This window comes from Copidosoma floridanum, unplaced genomic scaffold (assembly GCF_036245765.1).
Source record: "Copidosoma floridanum isolate Cflo_tuat_1 unplaced genomic scaffold, Cflo_Japanese_pri ptg000027l, whole genome shotgun sequence".
Taxonomy (NCBI): Eukaryota; Metazoa; Arthropoda; class Insecta; order Hymenoptera; family Encyrtidae; genus Copidosoma; species Copidosoma floridanum.
In genome coordinates, this window is record NW_028321904.1 from 3,249,679 (window position 1) to 3,267,835 (window position 18,157).

At 35.8% G+C, this 18,157-nt stretch overlaps 1 protein-coding gene across 1 annotated transcript; it reads left to right on the forward strand.

Moving 5' to 3' along the window:
* The first annotated feature begins 464 nt into the window (after positions 1-464).
* Positions 465-5,711, forward strand: LOC106645399 (uncharacterized). The gene is made up of 2 exons (XM_089595755.1): positions 465-1,059; positions 1,327-5,711. Exons 1-2 carry the CDS (start codon positions 465-467, stop codon positions 5,709-5,711), a joined length of 4,980 nt encoding a protein of 1,659 aa, XP_089451881.1.
* Positions 5,712-18,157: the final 12,446 nt, after the last annotated feature.

Below are 18,157 nucleotides of genomic sequence, written 5' to 3' on the forward strand. Positions count from 1 at the left end.
ATTCATGATTTCAAACACAACATCAGCCGCCCGGTGATACGAGAGTGAGGAAGAGGGAACGATCGAGTGTGGAAGGGAGTGTTGACAATAACAACGGTGGTCTCTTCAGTTATCGCCTCAGTTATCGCCGCTTCTTCCTTGTGCGGTTCTTCGAAGGGCAGAGAGGCTTCAATCCCTACCACCTACGCGTTGTCATCACCCGTTTGACTCAACTTGTATACATGCAGGCCAGTTCTTCGGCGTTCGCACGAGGTAGAGGAGTACGGGGACAAAGGTGTGACGGGGACGGTAAGTCGTCTTCTCATTCTCGCACAACGTAGATACGATATAGTAACATTGGTCGTATCTCTCTTCTACTCCCGTAAAGCCGGTTGTAAGCGTAGCGCTCTCGCTGTTTTGTTTACTTCGTTGGCTCATCAACGGTACTTTCTTACTGTATTTAGCTGTCGTCTACTACTTTCATTATGAACGACTTGTTGAAAACGCAACTGAAGTTATATGGAGTTCTATCTAACTTTTACGTAAACACGGTCAGCAAAACTCCAGTAGAAAATCGGAATGCTACGTATTATAAGGCTCGTTTGGATTTGCTCAAGTCGTATTGGACAAAATTCGAATCGAATAACGAAAAGCTGATGACGATAGAAGACGAAAACCCAAATATTCCTTACTTTGAAGAGGAAATTTATATAACAGGAGAGACTGAATACATCAGCGCATTAAGTCGTATTCGCGATTTAATTTACCAACTCGAGCCGCCCGCGACGGCCACCGGTCCGAACCCTATCGTTCAAAATTTTACGGCCGCTGCGCCTAATCTTATGCTTCCTGCTATTTCGCTTCCAACTTTCTCTGGAAATCAAGCTGAGTGGGAGAGTTTTAAGCAGCGTTTTTGCTCCCTTATTAAAGATAAGGCCAGTATATCTCGCATAGAGAAGTTACAACACTTACTTACCGCAGTACAGGGTCCGGCCGCACAACGATTAAAGGGACTTGACGTGACCGAGACCAACTTCGACGTCGCGTGGGGAAAGCTCTTACGCCGGTACGATAATCCGCGTATCCGTCTCTTTTCCACGCTAGAGAATTTAATGAAACTCCCGGAGGTTAAATCTCGTAATATACAGGATCTTAACGAGATCATAGACTGAACCGAGGAAGCTGTTCGCGCGTTGCGTGATTTGAATTGTCCTATCGATCACTATGACAATTGGATAGTGCATTGCATAGTCCGCAAGCTAGACGTTAACACACGCGAGGCTTGGGAGATATCCCAGGGAGCCACCGAAGGGTTTTCGACTTATGATTCAATTTTAAAATTTTTAGAAAAACGGATTCAAACCTTAGAGCAGGCTTATTCTTTAAACGACAATCAGGGGTCACAGAATAAGCGGGGTCCGTCGTCTCGTTCTTCTAATCGTGTCACGGCTCATAACACGCAAACGGTTGATTCATCGAGTTCAAAAGCTACGCCGTCGTGTGACCTTTGTCAAGGTAATCATTGGTTGAATCGTTGCCGTCAATTCAACGCAAAAACCCCAGCACAGAGATGTGAATTATGTAAAAGCTTGAAGCTCTGTTTAAATTGTTTGAGGAAGGAGCATTTTTCAAGTAAATGTTCTTCGCCTAACCGCTGTTTTACGTGCAATGGCGCGCACCATTCAAAATTGCACATCGATGGCAGCTCATCGAATAAATCGTCAAGCAACCGCGAAAATAAACCCGGAGATAATAGTCCGAACAATCCCGGTCTTGATGTTAATTTAGACGGTGAAGGTTCTCAGGTAGCTTCGCATAGTGTTTCTGTCGGTGCTTTAGTCTTATTAGCGACTGCTCGCATAAAAATTTCTAATTCATTTGGAAAATCGCTAACGGTTCGTGCTTTGATTGATCCTTGTGCAGAGAGATGTTTCATCACGCAACGTACCGTGCAGCATTTAAGTTTAGATACTGAAAAAACCTCACTTTCAGTGATTGGCGTGGGAACTGAGGCACCTGCCAGATGCAACACGGTTGCGCAGGGTATTTTGCAATCTAGTTCAGATCGGAATTTCGCGATGGGATTTTCCGCTCTAGTCCTGAATGAGCTTACGGGTTGTTTACCTAAGGAGAAAGTTCCTCAAGGGCATTGGCCTCATATTAATGGTCTGACTTTAGCCGATCCCCAATTCGCAGTGCCCGCGAGAGTAGATTGTATTTTAGGAGCCGACGTATATTCCACTTTTATTCTGGATGGCATAAAAAGGGGTCTGATCGGGTCACCACTAGCTCAACAGTCTGTCTTCGGCTGGTTATTGACTGGACCCGTATCGCCTTTGCCTGCGAAAGATACATCCAAGTTGGTTCGCTCATTTCATGTGGTTGCGGAACCATCACTTTCACAGCAGCTTGCGACGTTTTGGGAGATTGAAGAGGTGCCTCGCAAGGTTCCTTTAACTCCAGACGAGGACTTTTGCGAGATGCATTTTTCGAGCACGCATTTTCGCGATGAGAACGGGCGTTTTGTGGTCCGTTTGCCATTTGCCAAGCGCCCTAATTTGGTTGGTTCCCGCGACCTAGCTGCAGCCTGTTTGCGTCATTCTGAGCGACGATTGCAGAAGAATCCTCAACTCGCTGCTCGTTATCAAGCATTTATGCTCGAGTACATCGAGTTAGGGCACATGGAGTTAGTTCCTCCTCAGCAAGTTCCGAACCCTTCGTATTACCTGCCCCATCATGCAGTTGTTAAGCCAGACAATCTTGAAAAATTACGTGTCGTTTTCAACGCTTCTCAGAAGGCTAAAAATGGTCTTTCCTTGAATGATGTACTCCTGCCTGGACCGAAATTGCAGGCTAATATTTTAATCGTATTAACACTTTGGCGACGGTTCAAGTTTGTGTTTACAGCAGACGTGATCAAGATGTTTCGACAGATAGGCATTCATCCAGCTGATTCCGATTGGCAAAGAGTTCTGTGGAGGCAGGATGAATCGCAACCAATTCAAGATTATCGGTGTGTCACGGTGACCTACGGCACTGCTTCAGCCCCATATCTCTCGCTTCGGGTCATGAAGCAGCTTTCGCTCGATGGTGCCCATGAATATCCTGAGGCAACTGTCATCCTTCAACAGATGCTGTATGTTGATGACATTTTCGCCGGCGCAGACTCTGTGGACGATGCTCTTCGTAAGCGAGATCAGCTGGTGGCGTTACTCGAAACGGCTGGTATGGCACTCAGCAAGTGGGCGGCTAACGAGAATCAATTATTGTCAGGCTTACAATCCACTGCTTACAAGACGGAGGTAACGGTAAAAAACACCGAGGTAATCTCAACTTTGGGTCTTAAATGGTTGCCAGGCGAGGATACCTTTACTTTTTCAGTTCACACTGCATCTCAAGCTCTACAAGTCACTAAGCGTTCGATTTTATCTGAAATAGCCAGATTATTTGACCCACTTGGCTGGCTGGCACCTATAATTATTGTAGCTAAAGTTTTAATGCAAGACTTATGGCTTGATAACCTCGATTGGGACACGCCAGTGCCGGAATCTTTACAGGATAGGTGGCTGCAGTTCAGGGCTGAGCTTCCAAATATCTCTCTCATTCGGATCCCAAGGTGGCTTAACACAACTGAGAAGGAAGAGTGGCATCTCCATGGGTTTGCTGACGCATCGCAGAGAGCATACGCAGCTGCTCTTTACTCTGTCGTACCAGGTCGTCAGCCTATGCTTCTGTTGGCGAAGACTAAGGTCGCACCAACGAAGGTTCAGTCACTGCCGAGGTTGGAGCTCTGCGCTGCTACCCTGCTGGCACGACTTATCAATCATCTGCTTGAATCGCCGCTAAAACCGCCAGTTAACATCCACGCCTGGTCGGACTCTAGGGTTGTCTTGGAATGGCTAAAGAGTCATCCATTAAAGTGGCAGACCTTCGTGGCCAACCGGACTAGCGAAATAAAAACTCGGTTGCCAACTGCGACTTGGAGGCACGTGAGGTCCGCCGATAATGCAGCAGACTGCGCGACTAGAGGCCTCACACCATCCGTACTCGCCGATTATCAGTTGTGGTGGCATGGACCAGCTTGGCTGCCACTGCCAGAGTCTGCTTGGCCGACTTCAGGCCCCTTTAAACCCCAGATAGATGAAGAGGTTCACGTTCTTGCAGCCACGGAAGTGAAAATCGACAATGACAGAACAACTTCTGGATGTAACTGCTTACCATCCCTTCAGCAGTTCTCAAATTTTAGCAAGATAATTAGTATTTTAGCTTACTGCTGTGCTTGGCGTTTTAAAGCCACTGCAAAAACCCAAGACTCAAATCGAATCTTGTCTCAAAGAGACTGGGCCATGGCTCGTATCTACTGTTTCAGAGCCATTCAACTCCAACATTTCAAAGAAGAGCACGCTCAGTTACTCTCTGGGAAGCCGCTCTCCAAGCGAAGCCTGCTCGCACGTCTCAGCCCGTTTGTATGCAGTCAAGGTCTCATTTGGGTTGGAGGACGTTTACACCTCTCAGCACTTCCTTACAACGAGAAGCACCCTGTGATTCTACCTGGTGCGTGTATCTTCGTGAAACGCCTAGTAGAAGAGACCCATGAATTGACACTCCACGGCGGCACCCAACTCATGCTGTCGCACTTGTACCGATCCCTGTGGATAACAAGAGGATCTGCTGTGGCCACAGGAGTTTATCGACGCTGCGTACGATGTGCTCGTTTCAACGTTCCACGCCTGACCCAGCAGATGGGACCGTTGCCGATTACACGCACAACGCCTTCTCGTGCCTTCACGGTTACTGGGTTGGACTATACCGGTCCGTTTCCTGTGCTGTTCTCAAGAGGCAGAGGAGCAAAAACGACGAAGGGCTACATCGCTATATTTATTTATCTTGTTACTCGAGCAGTACATATTGAAGTGGTGTCTGACCTTTCCACCGATTGTTTCATTGCAGCTTTTACTCGTTTCACAGCTCGTCGAGGTGTGTGCCACACCATTTATTCAGACAACGCCACCACGTTCACGAAAGCAGCGAAGGAGCTAAAAGCTCTGTTCAACTCGGCGTCGCCTTTCTTCGACTGCATTGCCTCTACACTGGCTAGTCGTGGCACCGAGTGGTCCTTTATCCCTCCACGAGCTCCTCACTTTGGTGGTCTGTGGGAGGCTGCCGTTCGGAGCTTTAAACATCATTTCCGTAGAGTGATTGGAGAGCTCAAGCTCACCTTCGAAGAGCTTACTACATTGGCCACTAAGATCGAGGCCTGCCTGAATTCTAGGCCACTCTGTCCACTCAGCACCGATGCCAACGAAGCAGTTGCACTGACGCCGTCGCACTTCCTAGTGGGCACCTCATTGCTCGCCCATCCCGAGCCCTATGATGATACCAAACAACCAGCATCCTTCAACAGTCGTTGGAGGTTGCTCAGCCTTCTGCGGGATTCATTCTGGGCCCGCTGGAGGAAAGAAGTGCTTCATCATCTACAACGTCGCAACAAATGGCTAAACCCAAGGCCTAATTTGCGGCAAGGTGACGTAGTACTGCTGACTGATGAACTCTCCCCCCCGACCCAGTGGCGACTTGGTCTGGTGACTGAGACCCATCCAGGTGATGACGGACTCGTACGGGTTGTCACGGTGAAAACTGCGAATTCGTCATTCAAGCGCCCCATCGTGAAGTTGATTAAACTCCCTACCGAGCCGGAATTGGAGCAGCTCTATCAGCAACTAAAAGTCTAGTTGCCTAAAATGAACCGCTGTAAAATTTTGTTAAAGAAAATCCAAGAGTTCGGTAGCTTCGATAGGGTAGCTAAAAGTACATTTTTTTATTCATTCTAATTAATGTTAATTTAGTTTTGAAAATTTATGATTTAATTTATTTTCTTTGAAACCAAGTGCCTGTTATTCAATTATACAGAATTTTGATATTGTTGTAAAACTACCTAACAAGCGTTGGTAGTCTAGGGACAGTTTCTATTAGCTTATTAGGCTTTCCTATTCTTTAGTAGTGTATAATTGTTTTGTTGACGCAAGTGCGTCAAAGTGGGCGGAATGTTCACTTATAAGTGAATATTTGTAGGGGACTTACTGCTCGGTGCACGAACTGTATTACATTATACTAGAGACTGGCTGGTAAACGTGGAAGGGGCTCGCGCACACAAGTAAGGTAGTGTAAACTGCTCCGTCTGAGCTTGTGTTGGTGTGCTCGACCCCCGCCCCTATTAATTCCCAATCTTCGGGGCTCTCTGGCGATCGCTCCGCTGAGTTCGCGCCGGGTTAAGAGTCGGCTTTCGTGGGCCCTCGAGGAAGGTCGGAAAGCTCCCCCGTGGCAGCCAGGCTCTCGTAGTTCAGTTGAAAAGTCGGCCATCGAACACAGAACGAACAAAACTAGATCTTTCCACGCAGACAGCAGTTTGTCAACAGTTTCCGTTCCCCGCTGGATCAAGGAAGCTTGTTAATCAAACTCGTCACCGAGCAGTGAATTCTCTCTCCCACTAGAGTGACTTCAGTAAGATCTTTCAATTGTCCTCTTTGTTTGAGGTAGTATTTTGTTATTTGTTATTAAAAGCTTAGACTCCTCGAACAACCCTTTCAATCGTTGTTTCGTGGCAGCTAGCTGTTTATTAATCTCATTCGCATACGCGTCTCAAATTTCCTCGAGACATTCTCTTGGTGATTGTATGTTATATTTAGACTAATAAACAATTTTGGTTAGTTTAAATATTGTCGTTGATATTTAGTTTCAATCTCCTTTGCAAAAAACAAAGGGAAATTTATAATTTTCGAAAGAGAAACATTTCCTGATGTGAGTAGAAGATCCTCAAAGGATAAACAAAAAAACTGGTGATTTCGATTCGTGACTTAGAAAGTTAGAGCCACGAGAAAAAGCCAGAGCAACTTTTCAAAGTTTTCAATTTTTGTTAACGTAATTTTTTCAATTTGAGTGATAAAAATATTGAATTTTAATAACATTTTCACAGAAAAGTTAGATTAAATTTAGTGATTTTGTAAGTTAAAATATTATAAGTGACAGAAGTTTTGAATGTCATGTATGTTTTTATCAAATTCCATTGAAATCTTATGGATATCATTTGATAAAATTTTTTCACCGCTGTATGACAACAAAAAGATAAAGAAAAGTATTAAAATCAAGATATTAATTTTAAATCTTTACAAATCCTAGCCTTACTTTTATGCAAAAATAAATGAAAATTACTTGGTGAGAATGTAAGATCTGAATTGTTTAGCAAAAAAAAAAACGAACAAATAAAATTTAACATTTAAATCGAATTTTACAATTTTGTGACTAAAATTTAAATAAGACATTAAAAATTCTTACTTTATACTTAATTTATTGAATTTCAGTGAATGTCTTAAGATTTTAATAACTTAGCTCATTAGGCTCAATTAGTACTGTTTGAAGTTACATTTTGAGTAAAAATATCACAATTCTCATGCCTTTTTTTATATGATTTATATTCTTTATATTAATTTTTAGATGCAAACTTATAATTTTTGAAAATGTCAATTTATTAAATTTCAGTAACTGAATTGTAAAAATGTAAGTAATTCTTATTAAAACAAGAGGTTAACATTTTTTTAATATTAAAAATTTTTTTTTTTAATTACAATTGCTGTTGGAAAATATTTATATACAAGAGCAAGCTCAGGAATAATTGTTATTTAAATTGATGACTTATGAACTGTAGTTTATGTATGGAAAATGATATTTAAAACATTGTATTTTAAACATAAAATTTTACTAAATAAACTCTAATTTTTGTTAACCAGCATATTAATTTTGCTCATTACTACGTAGTAATATTAACACAAATTGTAAAATTCACTTTTATTTCGAACATGAAATACAGTCAATTTCAATTACTTAGTAACTGTAAAATATTAGGACCCGGAAAAATTTTAAAATTCATGTAAACATTATATAACTTTTTTAAATTAAACAAATTTTCATATTTTCATGGATTGACGTATTAAATTTTTTCATTACTGATGATTGAATAGTAATTTATAAAATACATGATTGTTAAAATCTTTTAGAGATACCTATTGTTTCATACAAATATTGCAATACTGTTATTCATTTTAAAAGTAATGAAATGGGAGAACATGTACAATTTTTTGTCATCCACTTGCATGTTAAAATTTAGGTGAGCTGGTAAGATGCTGGACTGTAGCGCAAGAGATCGTGGGTTCGAGACCTGGCTTCAACATATTTTAATCCATCACTTTTTTCTATTTCAGTCATAATATAGGTATTTATGTATCACAATAAATTTTTAATAGCATGTATGTTATAACTTATATTTACTTATATATATATATGTACTTACAACAATAAAGAACTAATACTTAAGGAGTTAATTAATTCTCGATAATCATGACTTATTTTAACGATGAATAAAAAATACTTCTAAAGACCTTAAATTTGCAGCTTTCAACGATCACATTAGGTAACAAAAGAAATATTTTTAATAACTAATTGATACTATTTTACATTTATTTTGGGATGTAATTAACGAGTTTTACTTAACGCTTTTTGAAATATAAAATTTATCGTTAAGCTGAAAACGTTACAACTGTTACATCTAATTTATATTATAAACATTAAATACTTTCAAAATATAGTACCAGAAAATTTTTTCCATCACTACTTATAAAATTTTAATGAATTTTTTCATACAAATACTTATTTATTTCAAGAGATATGTTTTTAACTACTGTGCATACTTCTTAAAATTACACTAAGGTGGATGTCCCAGTACACTCGCTCACTTAAGCAGACGAAATGTCCCAATAGTCGGTCACTTTTTTTCTTTTATGGGCCTTCATTATATTTTCAATGGGGCTTATACATTAACTTGCATTGAAAGAGTAATTGCTTAGTGTCTGAATAGCTACCCGATTTATAAATGTTTTAAAAATTCATAGTGAAAAAATCAGCCAGATGACCGGCTATTAGGACATTACAAAGTACTGGAACATCAACCTTATTTTATTGATATTAAGCTTGTTAACTATTTATTAAATTTCAATCTTGTGTTCTCAAGCTTACATGTTAATTTTTAATCTTATTTCAAAACCGCTTATGAAATTTTCTTCCGATACATAGTTATAGAATTTGATACACATTTTTCTAACAGTGTAAGACTCATGCTTTACGTTCGTCAGTGCTCTTACTATTACAAAAATAACTTTTTAATATGTCCTGGGAACTTAAAATTTTATGTTAACAACATCATCATTTCTTATTATATCAGGACACCATCTGAATATTACAAAAGATGCAATAGTAAAAAGTCTGAAATTTTGAATTATAAAACCGTTGCTTATTCATGATCAAAAAACACCATTTCTTCAAGATTCTAACTTTTAGTCCATATTTCTTCACCTCTGATAATTTAATTAACTATAAACTACCATCTTCTGATTTACATTTACAGCTTTTGAACAACTTAAAAGTCGTTATCATACAATATCTTAACTCATGCTATAATAGACTGTCACTATGTTTTATAGTATTCTATTTGGCGTTGTTGCAAATATAGTTGTTTCGTAACTTTTGGAAGAACACTAAAAAACATTTAAAAAATTTTTAATTAGTGTTACATCAGTATATCTTATAAACAGATATGCTCTACTGATCTTGTTCGGTAATATTCATAACAACATCATTTAAAGAAAAGTTTATTAGTCATTGTTGTTGAATGATATCTACGGGCATTAACTATTAAAGAAGCGGGAATAAAAGAATAAAGTTCGTTTTTTCTTCTGAGGGCCTACGTCAAGAAAGAAAATATATGCTTGCAGCTTTCCATTTATAATGAAAAATAAAGATTTATCAAAAATGAGACCGTAATGAGGATTTGTGTTATTCAAAGGAATAAAGAAATACAGTTCTACAACAAACTGGGTACTCCGAGCATTCTGCATGTTCAACTACTGTCTTTTTTTATTATCATCCAGAAAAGTGGGATAATTTATCTGCTACACTATTCTTCTGAACAAACCGTTACTTGAATACTACAAACATTCTGCGTTCTTTTCAAGCTAACGCAACTTATAGCAGGATCTTTATAACTTTCTCTTGATGATCTACACTCAAATAGTATTTATAGTAAAGACTCTAATAAAATTAAAATAAATAATGAATATTATATACCTACATGCTTGCCTTGGACTCCTGAATTTCCAGTGTATTGAGCCATTGTTGGTTACAAATTCATACACTAAAAATGAATCAATTCATCGTAAATTTCTAGAATCAGTTTTTCTTAAACCGTTTCTTACATATTTAACACGCCTAATTTTATGGTGACGTGTAAGATTTCATAAAATATAGAAAACTAACTGATAAGAATATGCACAATTATAATAGAGTAATTTTACGATAAGGAATTACAACAGTCGTGACGTCATAGAATGTTTAGCCAATCATATTCTTTAAAACAGACATAACTTGATATAAAAAGTTCACATACTTTAAATGTCACTTTTTGATAGAGTGTAAGGTTCAAGATAAAAACTTTTTTCTCATTGTAGTTCCTACATAAGAAAATTAAAAAATTAGCAAAAAGTATACAGGTAATAAGAACGCAGAATCCTAATTAACAACTAACTAAACAGTCTTCATGTAATAAGTAAGTTTATATTTTTCATAAAAACAAACTTATTTTTATGTACAAGAGTCTTTCACAAGGCAATTTTGAATAAGCCCAGACAATTACTTAAGAGTAAGGCGTCCACAACAAACATCCATGCTTGCTGCCCTCTGCCCCTAAAATTCACAGAAAAATGTGCTTCTGATAACTCTAAGAGTTATTTTGAAATGCAAGAACTTGTAAACAATAATTTCTTTTAGTTATAATAGTTAAATTGACCGTTTGTATAAATTCTCTTTAAATTTTTCTTGAACAATCAAATTAAAGTTATTTATTGTAAGTTCGGATGTTACAAGTTATTGGTTATTTGAATTCATAAGTTATTGTAATTGACCTATTTAATTTTGAGTTAAAAATTTCTTTATAAGTATCACTGGCAATGAAGCCATAGGATTAAGATTACTTTTGGTCTCTCTGTAAACGTGACAACGTTATTAAATTAAAAAAAAATTTCTTTATCGCAATAAACTATGCCAATCGAGATAATTCTCAAGTTATTGTAGTTTATCCTATCCATAATAAGATACATGTTTTTTTATTACTACAAATAGTGTTACAATCATGTAAAATTTAAACTATAAGAACATCCAATAAATTTTAAAGGTTATTTAACATACTTTATCTTATTTCTGAAATAACTCCCACCTAACGACAAATATTTGATTTAACTGTTCTAGATTAATTACAAAAAAAAAAAATCAAACAACAGACAAATTTTAAGTCTCAGTTCAATAATCTTAACAGAAACCATAAAATGTGCTCTGTTCTGGAATGGGCATTATTTTACACTGAGACTATGCAACACAATAAATGTGAATTTAATCAAGCGCTATAAACAACGTTAGTAAAAAGAACTTTATATTTACATAAAACCACATAAGGAAGAAGTTATTAGTTTACTGTTATGCAACTTCAAGACTTGGGAGATTCAACACGTCAGACAACTTTTTTAATTGGGAGTATGATGTTGCTAAGTTGCGAAGTAGTTACACGTTTTTACTTAAAGTGACTACTTGTATGTACATACAATCTCTTGTAAAACTGACAACCATTGTTCGCCATTGTCTATACAATTATGAGATATAATCCTTTTATTTTATATCCAAAACTAAGACTTCGTACTACAGTGCTCAACTTTCTTATATTGTTGTGAATGATTATTGCTGTAATTTGCCCTGTACAGATAAAACCTGGTCTCTGTCCAGATTTTTGTGTACAATATTTTGTATACAAGTATAAATTATTCTCAATTTTTAATGTCACAAGTAAAGAGGAAAAAATACAAATTTATAATAAAATATTTGAATGAAAAGAATGATTACCGTATATGCAGAGGAACAGCCACTTTTCTCCAGGCATATTAAATATTCTGTAAAAATTTAATTTTAAATTAAAATATATTAAGAAAATTGATAACAAGATAACAAATGAATGAAAATAGTATATTCTTCTACCTTAGGCATTTTTAAAGGCCAGGTGTACGCTTGGTAGGAAAAACATAGTTCAAAGATTAAAAGATTGTTCCCACTCTAGGGTGGGAAGTAATTGTCGATATGTCATTCTCACCTGGGGCACAAAAATAGAACAACGGTACCATTTGGGTTCGTAAATTGTACTTTCTGCCCTAGGTAAGAAATGTACTATTTAATAAATGTACTCATTTAGAATTGTCAAAAGTTAAAATTTAAGACTTAACAACTGTAGCTTAGAACATTGAATAAATAATTTATAAGTTTGCATAAACTGAATTTAATGTGGTTTACAATTAAGGCTCAGAAAAATTCATAAATTATTTACTTACAAATTAAACATATGATATAATAAGTTTAACGAATGAGGGATCCGTAGAAATACAGTCTGATTCATACTGCCCTTGACAAGGATTACGACGTAACTCGGCTTACGGGAGAAGGAAAGGGTAATGCTTGTTAATATATATGCAATGAGAATATTAAGTGTCTACCTCAAAATCACGACTAAAATGCAATGCACCCAAGATTAATGGAGGGAAGAAATTCTTATCGGAAGAATTAATCCTAGGATGGACTGCACAGAGGATGCACTCGTTATCTGATTTCTATTAATAAGAACACGAAAGAATAAGGTAAGCTAATAGATATGCAACAGTCTTGCTTTTGCCTATTTTCTTGGTAATGATGGACTCAAGATTAACACTTATTTGCTAAATAGCCTGCTTAGCCGTCGCGTAAGGTGTATCTCCATTTAATATATTTAAGTGCAAAGACACTTTCATTATTTTCCGTTGTGTATGGATTTATATAAACAATAATTAAGATTTGGCGAAATGTTTACATTCTAATAAAAAAAAAATTTTAAGTTTACTGTTTCTCTTAAATGAAGATTTGTTGTACCGATAAGACAATCTTTGCGGAAAAAAATGAGATTAGCGATATTATTAGTTACTAAAATAGTTTATTTTAATACACCAAAATTATAGTAGCATGGTTTATAAGGAACAAAAAGAAAGTGATGTTAAAGAAAAAAACCAATGTTTTTACTATAGATAAGTTAACATAAGAAATAATTAACCTTCGAAAAATCATAAACAACATTGATTAGAATTTGTGGTGGTAAATGTTCTGTTACTTATTATTATAAAAGTAATATTTTACAAAAATGCTCTTCCTGACTATCAAACCTTAAGTATGGTTCTCACCTTGTAATTAAAGCATAGGATCAGACTACTTGAGTTTTAAGTGGTTATTAAATAAAACATATATAATTCTTTAATTAACTTTTTTAAGGAAAAAATACGTTCACATGCAAATAGTAAAATTATACTGCAAAGTAGTCTAGCTTGAAGCCTAAAGCTTCGAAACTTTACCAAGACACCTCTATGAGTCTTAGAATTTCTTAGGAGACCGCAAATTGGGCCCACAAAAATTGTTTAACGAATAATACTGAAAATAAATCTTATCAGGTGACATTATTTGAAATGGGGAGCAGATCTCAGTTAGCCCGTATGTATTCTTCCGTGTCGCAGTTTTGTGCCATAATCTCATCGTGCTTCCGCAATTGACGTACAAACATACACACACCTACACCCACAAATATACATTACATTCACTTAAATGTTAAATATGTATATACATATTTCCTACTATATTAAATAATACTCAGAAGGGTTCATTTCAAGTACAACCCACCCATCCACCCTGTACCCTGTACGTAGTCGTCGTAAAAGGCGATGTTTACAAGCCGTAACGATCCCTAGCACCAGCTGTGTCTTGATGGACAAGCCTTACGTGTATTATAAAACAAGAAAGTGTCACTAAGGGCATCCAGGTAATGGTATCTCAGTTATCCAGGAGCCAATTTAAAAACTAGATACTCTTCTACCAGTGGTGTGCCACTCCCCAGCACGGTCCCCATATACAGAGATTTCAGAGGGTAAGAAACAAGCTACTCGCACAGCTGGCTCTATTTCATTAAAAATAATTATAAGGAGTAGCTGGATGTTCTACCACTGGCACTTTTCAGGGCTATTATTAGAACTTACGTTCTCTACTTAACCTTTAAACCCATCCAATCTTTTAACGACCACCTAAGGTAAAACTATCTTCCCAGCAAATACATCTATTCAACCATTTTTGGCAATGATTTGTCGACTAAAAGACTATATAAAACCAGTTTCTTTAAAACCAAGTCAGTTATTGACTGGCTGACGTCACCAGCAGCATGGTTCAACGCAAGGCTAGGAACCCTGGCGATTGACGACCCTACAGTACTCTCTTTACCCGAAGCATTCAAGTAGGACTCACTGATTTTCTCGAGGTCTGTGCTGGGCGAACCTTACAGCTATGAAAAAAAAGGAAATATTAGTAAACGGGACTGTCTCCCAAAGGCAAGCATCAAAAATCAATTGCCCCACCTTAGATCACTAAAACAACTGAGTCTGCAAAAAAAAATTTGCTTTCGACACCAACGTCTTCAGCGTTATACCAAAAAACGTTGATAAAGAGCTTTACAACTAGCTCCAATGTTTCAGACAATAAAGTTTTCTTTCCAATCAGCTTGGTGCTATAACAGCAAGTTAGAGAAAATAACCCTAAGGTATCTAGACAGTTACCTCTGCTGGAAACTTCAGTCATGAAAGAGTTGATTTAAGAAGCTTACCGATCCTTTTTAGGGCCATCGAACGTTAAACTTCTTTGACAATAGATATTTTAAAACTTAACAAAGTTGCCTTTAGGGCTCACTATAGTTTTGACCATGCTTAAAGTTGCAAGAGGGCAAATTGAAAGGAAAACTTCAAATGCCTCTAATGTACACCATGTGAGTCATCAAGAAAATGACGCATAATATTTATCGAGATTAAAGTAGCAGCTATAAAACTGTTAAATAAATAATTTATTAGGTAAAAGATCAGATTTTTATTGAAACTTTTACCGTAATTTTGTAATACTTTCAGATTTTGAAAAAGGTTGAATACATGTATTTGTTTCTATTGTGGCAGTGCAAAGTAATGAGATTAAGCTCAAGAACTTTGTTGCTCTGAAACAAAGTTAAGAGAATAAAAGATACAATTTTTCAACTGTATATTTTTAATCGGTTGTCAATATTTACGGTTTTATCTAGTAGCCCTTTTCATTTACCTTAACGTAAGAAAGTACAAATCGACAGCACTTATGGCCAACAACTATTATATGGCATAAGGAACGTACGATTATTTTCAGCATAATTATAGTTTTAAAAAAACGAGCTTTAGTAGAGGTCATGAAGTATAAGGAGTTTTTCGTAAGTTGCATTAGAAATTTAAAAAAAGCCATTTTTTGTACATTTTCTTTTTCAAGGCTGTGGCTCGTTCAGAGTTAAAACTTCTTTCTAAAGATATTTTTAGTGATCGTCACAAGTGCATACAATTTTACCAAGATCGTTGTACTATTTTCCAACTCATGAATTCTAAGGTTTTGTCCATTGTCTTGATTGCAAAATGCTTTAGCTCCACTATCTATGGCGTTTGCTGGTTATATTGAGTTAAAAAAAACATAAAAGTATTAAAATCTGATAACCTGTTGAAATCACAAGAAACTCAAATCAGCTCAACTTGGTTTTATAATGATTTTACAATACGTACTTTTTTTAGACAGATTTACCGAGCCAACATATAACTTTTATGAGAAATAATATTGATCCAGATGCTTTACATAATTATGAAGGCGAAATTTCTTTATAAGTTTAAGAAAAAAACAATTTTTGTAGAATGTACAATGTTGTCAAAGTTATACTTCACTAGCCACGTTTTACCCTACGGAGTAAATCAACGATTGAAAAATAGCAACCTTGAGAAAAAGTGTACCTGAAAGTAGATTTTGCTTAGTTCTCCCCCTTTCCCTGGTCCCTATTGACGTACTTTTTCTCTTCCTACACCACCCAACATCATTGCACTACTCCACACATCATCGCAACACAGAACACGATTCACTTTCAATTTTCCTTATTTTTTTCTTTAACCAATTTCTAATTAAAGAAAAAAAAAAAAAAAAAAAAAAAAAAAAAAAAAAAAAAACAGTTTCCACAAAGATTTAAAACCCTGTCTCCTTGCACACTGAGCGAGCCCCTTACCTACACTGCTATGAGCGGGCCCCTCAATGAAGAACTGGTTACTATATTTATTTTATCTTACAGTTCGTAACTTATCTTCTACGTAAATTTCAATTTATCGTAGATTCATTCATTTGGCTTTATTTTACATGAAACAAGCAACTTAGTTGATAAAATTAATTTTTTTAGTAAATGTTTTTTTCGAAAATTCGAAACATTTATTTATTTATCATTAATTTGCTTCTTCTGAAACAAATATTCTATTGTTTATGCAATTTTTTCAAATTTTTTTGGAAATTTTATAAATGGAAAAAAACCAGTGGACAGTGGATGCTTGAGTATCCAAGTAGGAAGTTACACTTTTATTAAATTATATGTCAGATGATATAATTATAAATATAAATTTACCTTCTATGACACGATATTCTGTACAAACGTGGTGCAATTATAGTTAGAATCAACATACCTGCGTTACTTGGGTGTTGTTTAAGTAAATGTTTAAATATTAAATGAGTTTACGATTATAAACAAAAAATAATGGCACAATACAATTGAATAATATATAGGCTGGTCAGTACAAGACTGTGCGCTTTCATCAAATCTTCCAGTGATTTCATAACAACTTCCTACTGCCTACGCTGATCACGTCTGTAACGTCATGCTCACATCTATTACATACGATAACACACTTGTTCCTCGTCCATATCATTTACTCAAAACACAATTGTAGATAGAAAATTAAGGAAAACCATTTTGTAGTATAGCTTTCTTCAATAGGGTAGTATTACATGCCAATGAATGTCCCTTCAGGACGTTCATCATACATAGATTTTTTGACACGTATTATTCAAACGACAAACGTATATTAAATTAGCATAAAAAATGTCTACAAAAAATTCAGCTCGTTTGACTGTGCCATTGTTTTATGTGTTGCATTTTAAAAATCGACATTTAACATATAGTATTATTAAAAAATAACGTTAAATGGCACGTATATGACTGACAGAAATCTCGCAATTTTTTGGATACAAAAGATTAGTTTTGGATAAACATATAAAATTTTTGAATGGACCTTCAAGTTAATTTTAAAATAAATTTAGAAAGAGGGAAAAAAGTGTGCGTAGAAGCATGTGTGTGAGAACATCCACATGACAACAACAATTGCTAGCTTTACCGCACACGTCAGCGTTCCTTTCACTTCTCTGAAATTTTCCCCCACTAACTATGTGATAAACGTAGTTAAGTCTAAAAATCACTTTAATCACAATTAAAAAAATTAAAAAAGAATAAATCACAATAAGAAATAATTATTGTATTCGTACAGTGCAAAACAATTTTCTTTTAATTTTTGAAAGTTTTGAAAAAATATGGAAAATTATAGTTATTCATTTATTTTAAAAGTAACACTAAATAATATGTGACTAAATGTTTATTATTAGATAACATGAGAACTTCTATGCTATAATGTACTTATTTTAAAATTTTTGAAGCATGTACCTAAAAAACATATTTCATTAAATAAATGGTTTATTTATTTAAAGTTTAATTAAACCCAGTGAACTAATACACAGTAAATAAAAATTTTCTTTTTTTTTACTTTTTTTTTTTTTTAGAATTGGTTAAAAGAAAAAGAATTAAAATTAACAAAATTTAAAATGTGTGACGTGGTGATTTTATGTAGCGTCATATGTTGTAGAGAAAACCGGAAGTACGTCTTGGGGAGCGAGGCGAAGGGGGACAATTACACAAAATCCGCTTCCGTCACCCTTTTTTTGAAGGTTAAAAAATGAGATCGTTGATTTACCCTTGCGCATAACCCGTTAATAGAAGAATAACTTTAAAAATTTCGGTACTGTATAAATACAATCATTGATTTTTGTTGCATTTCCTTCTCTCAGATGTTTTCCTTTTTTATTGAGAACAAAATTCAGAGAGGTAGAA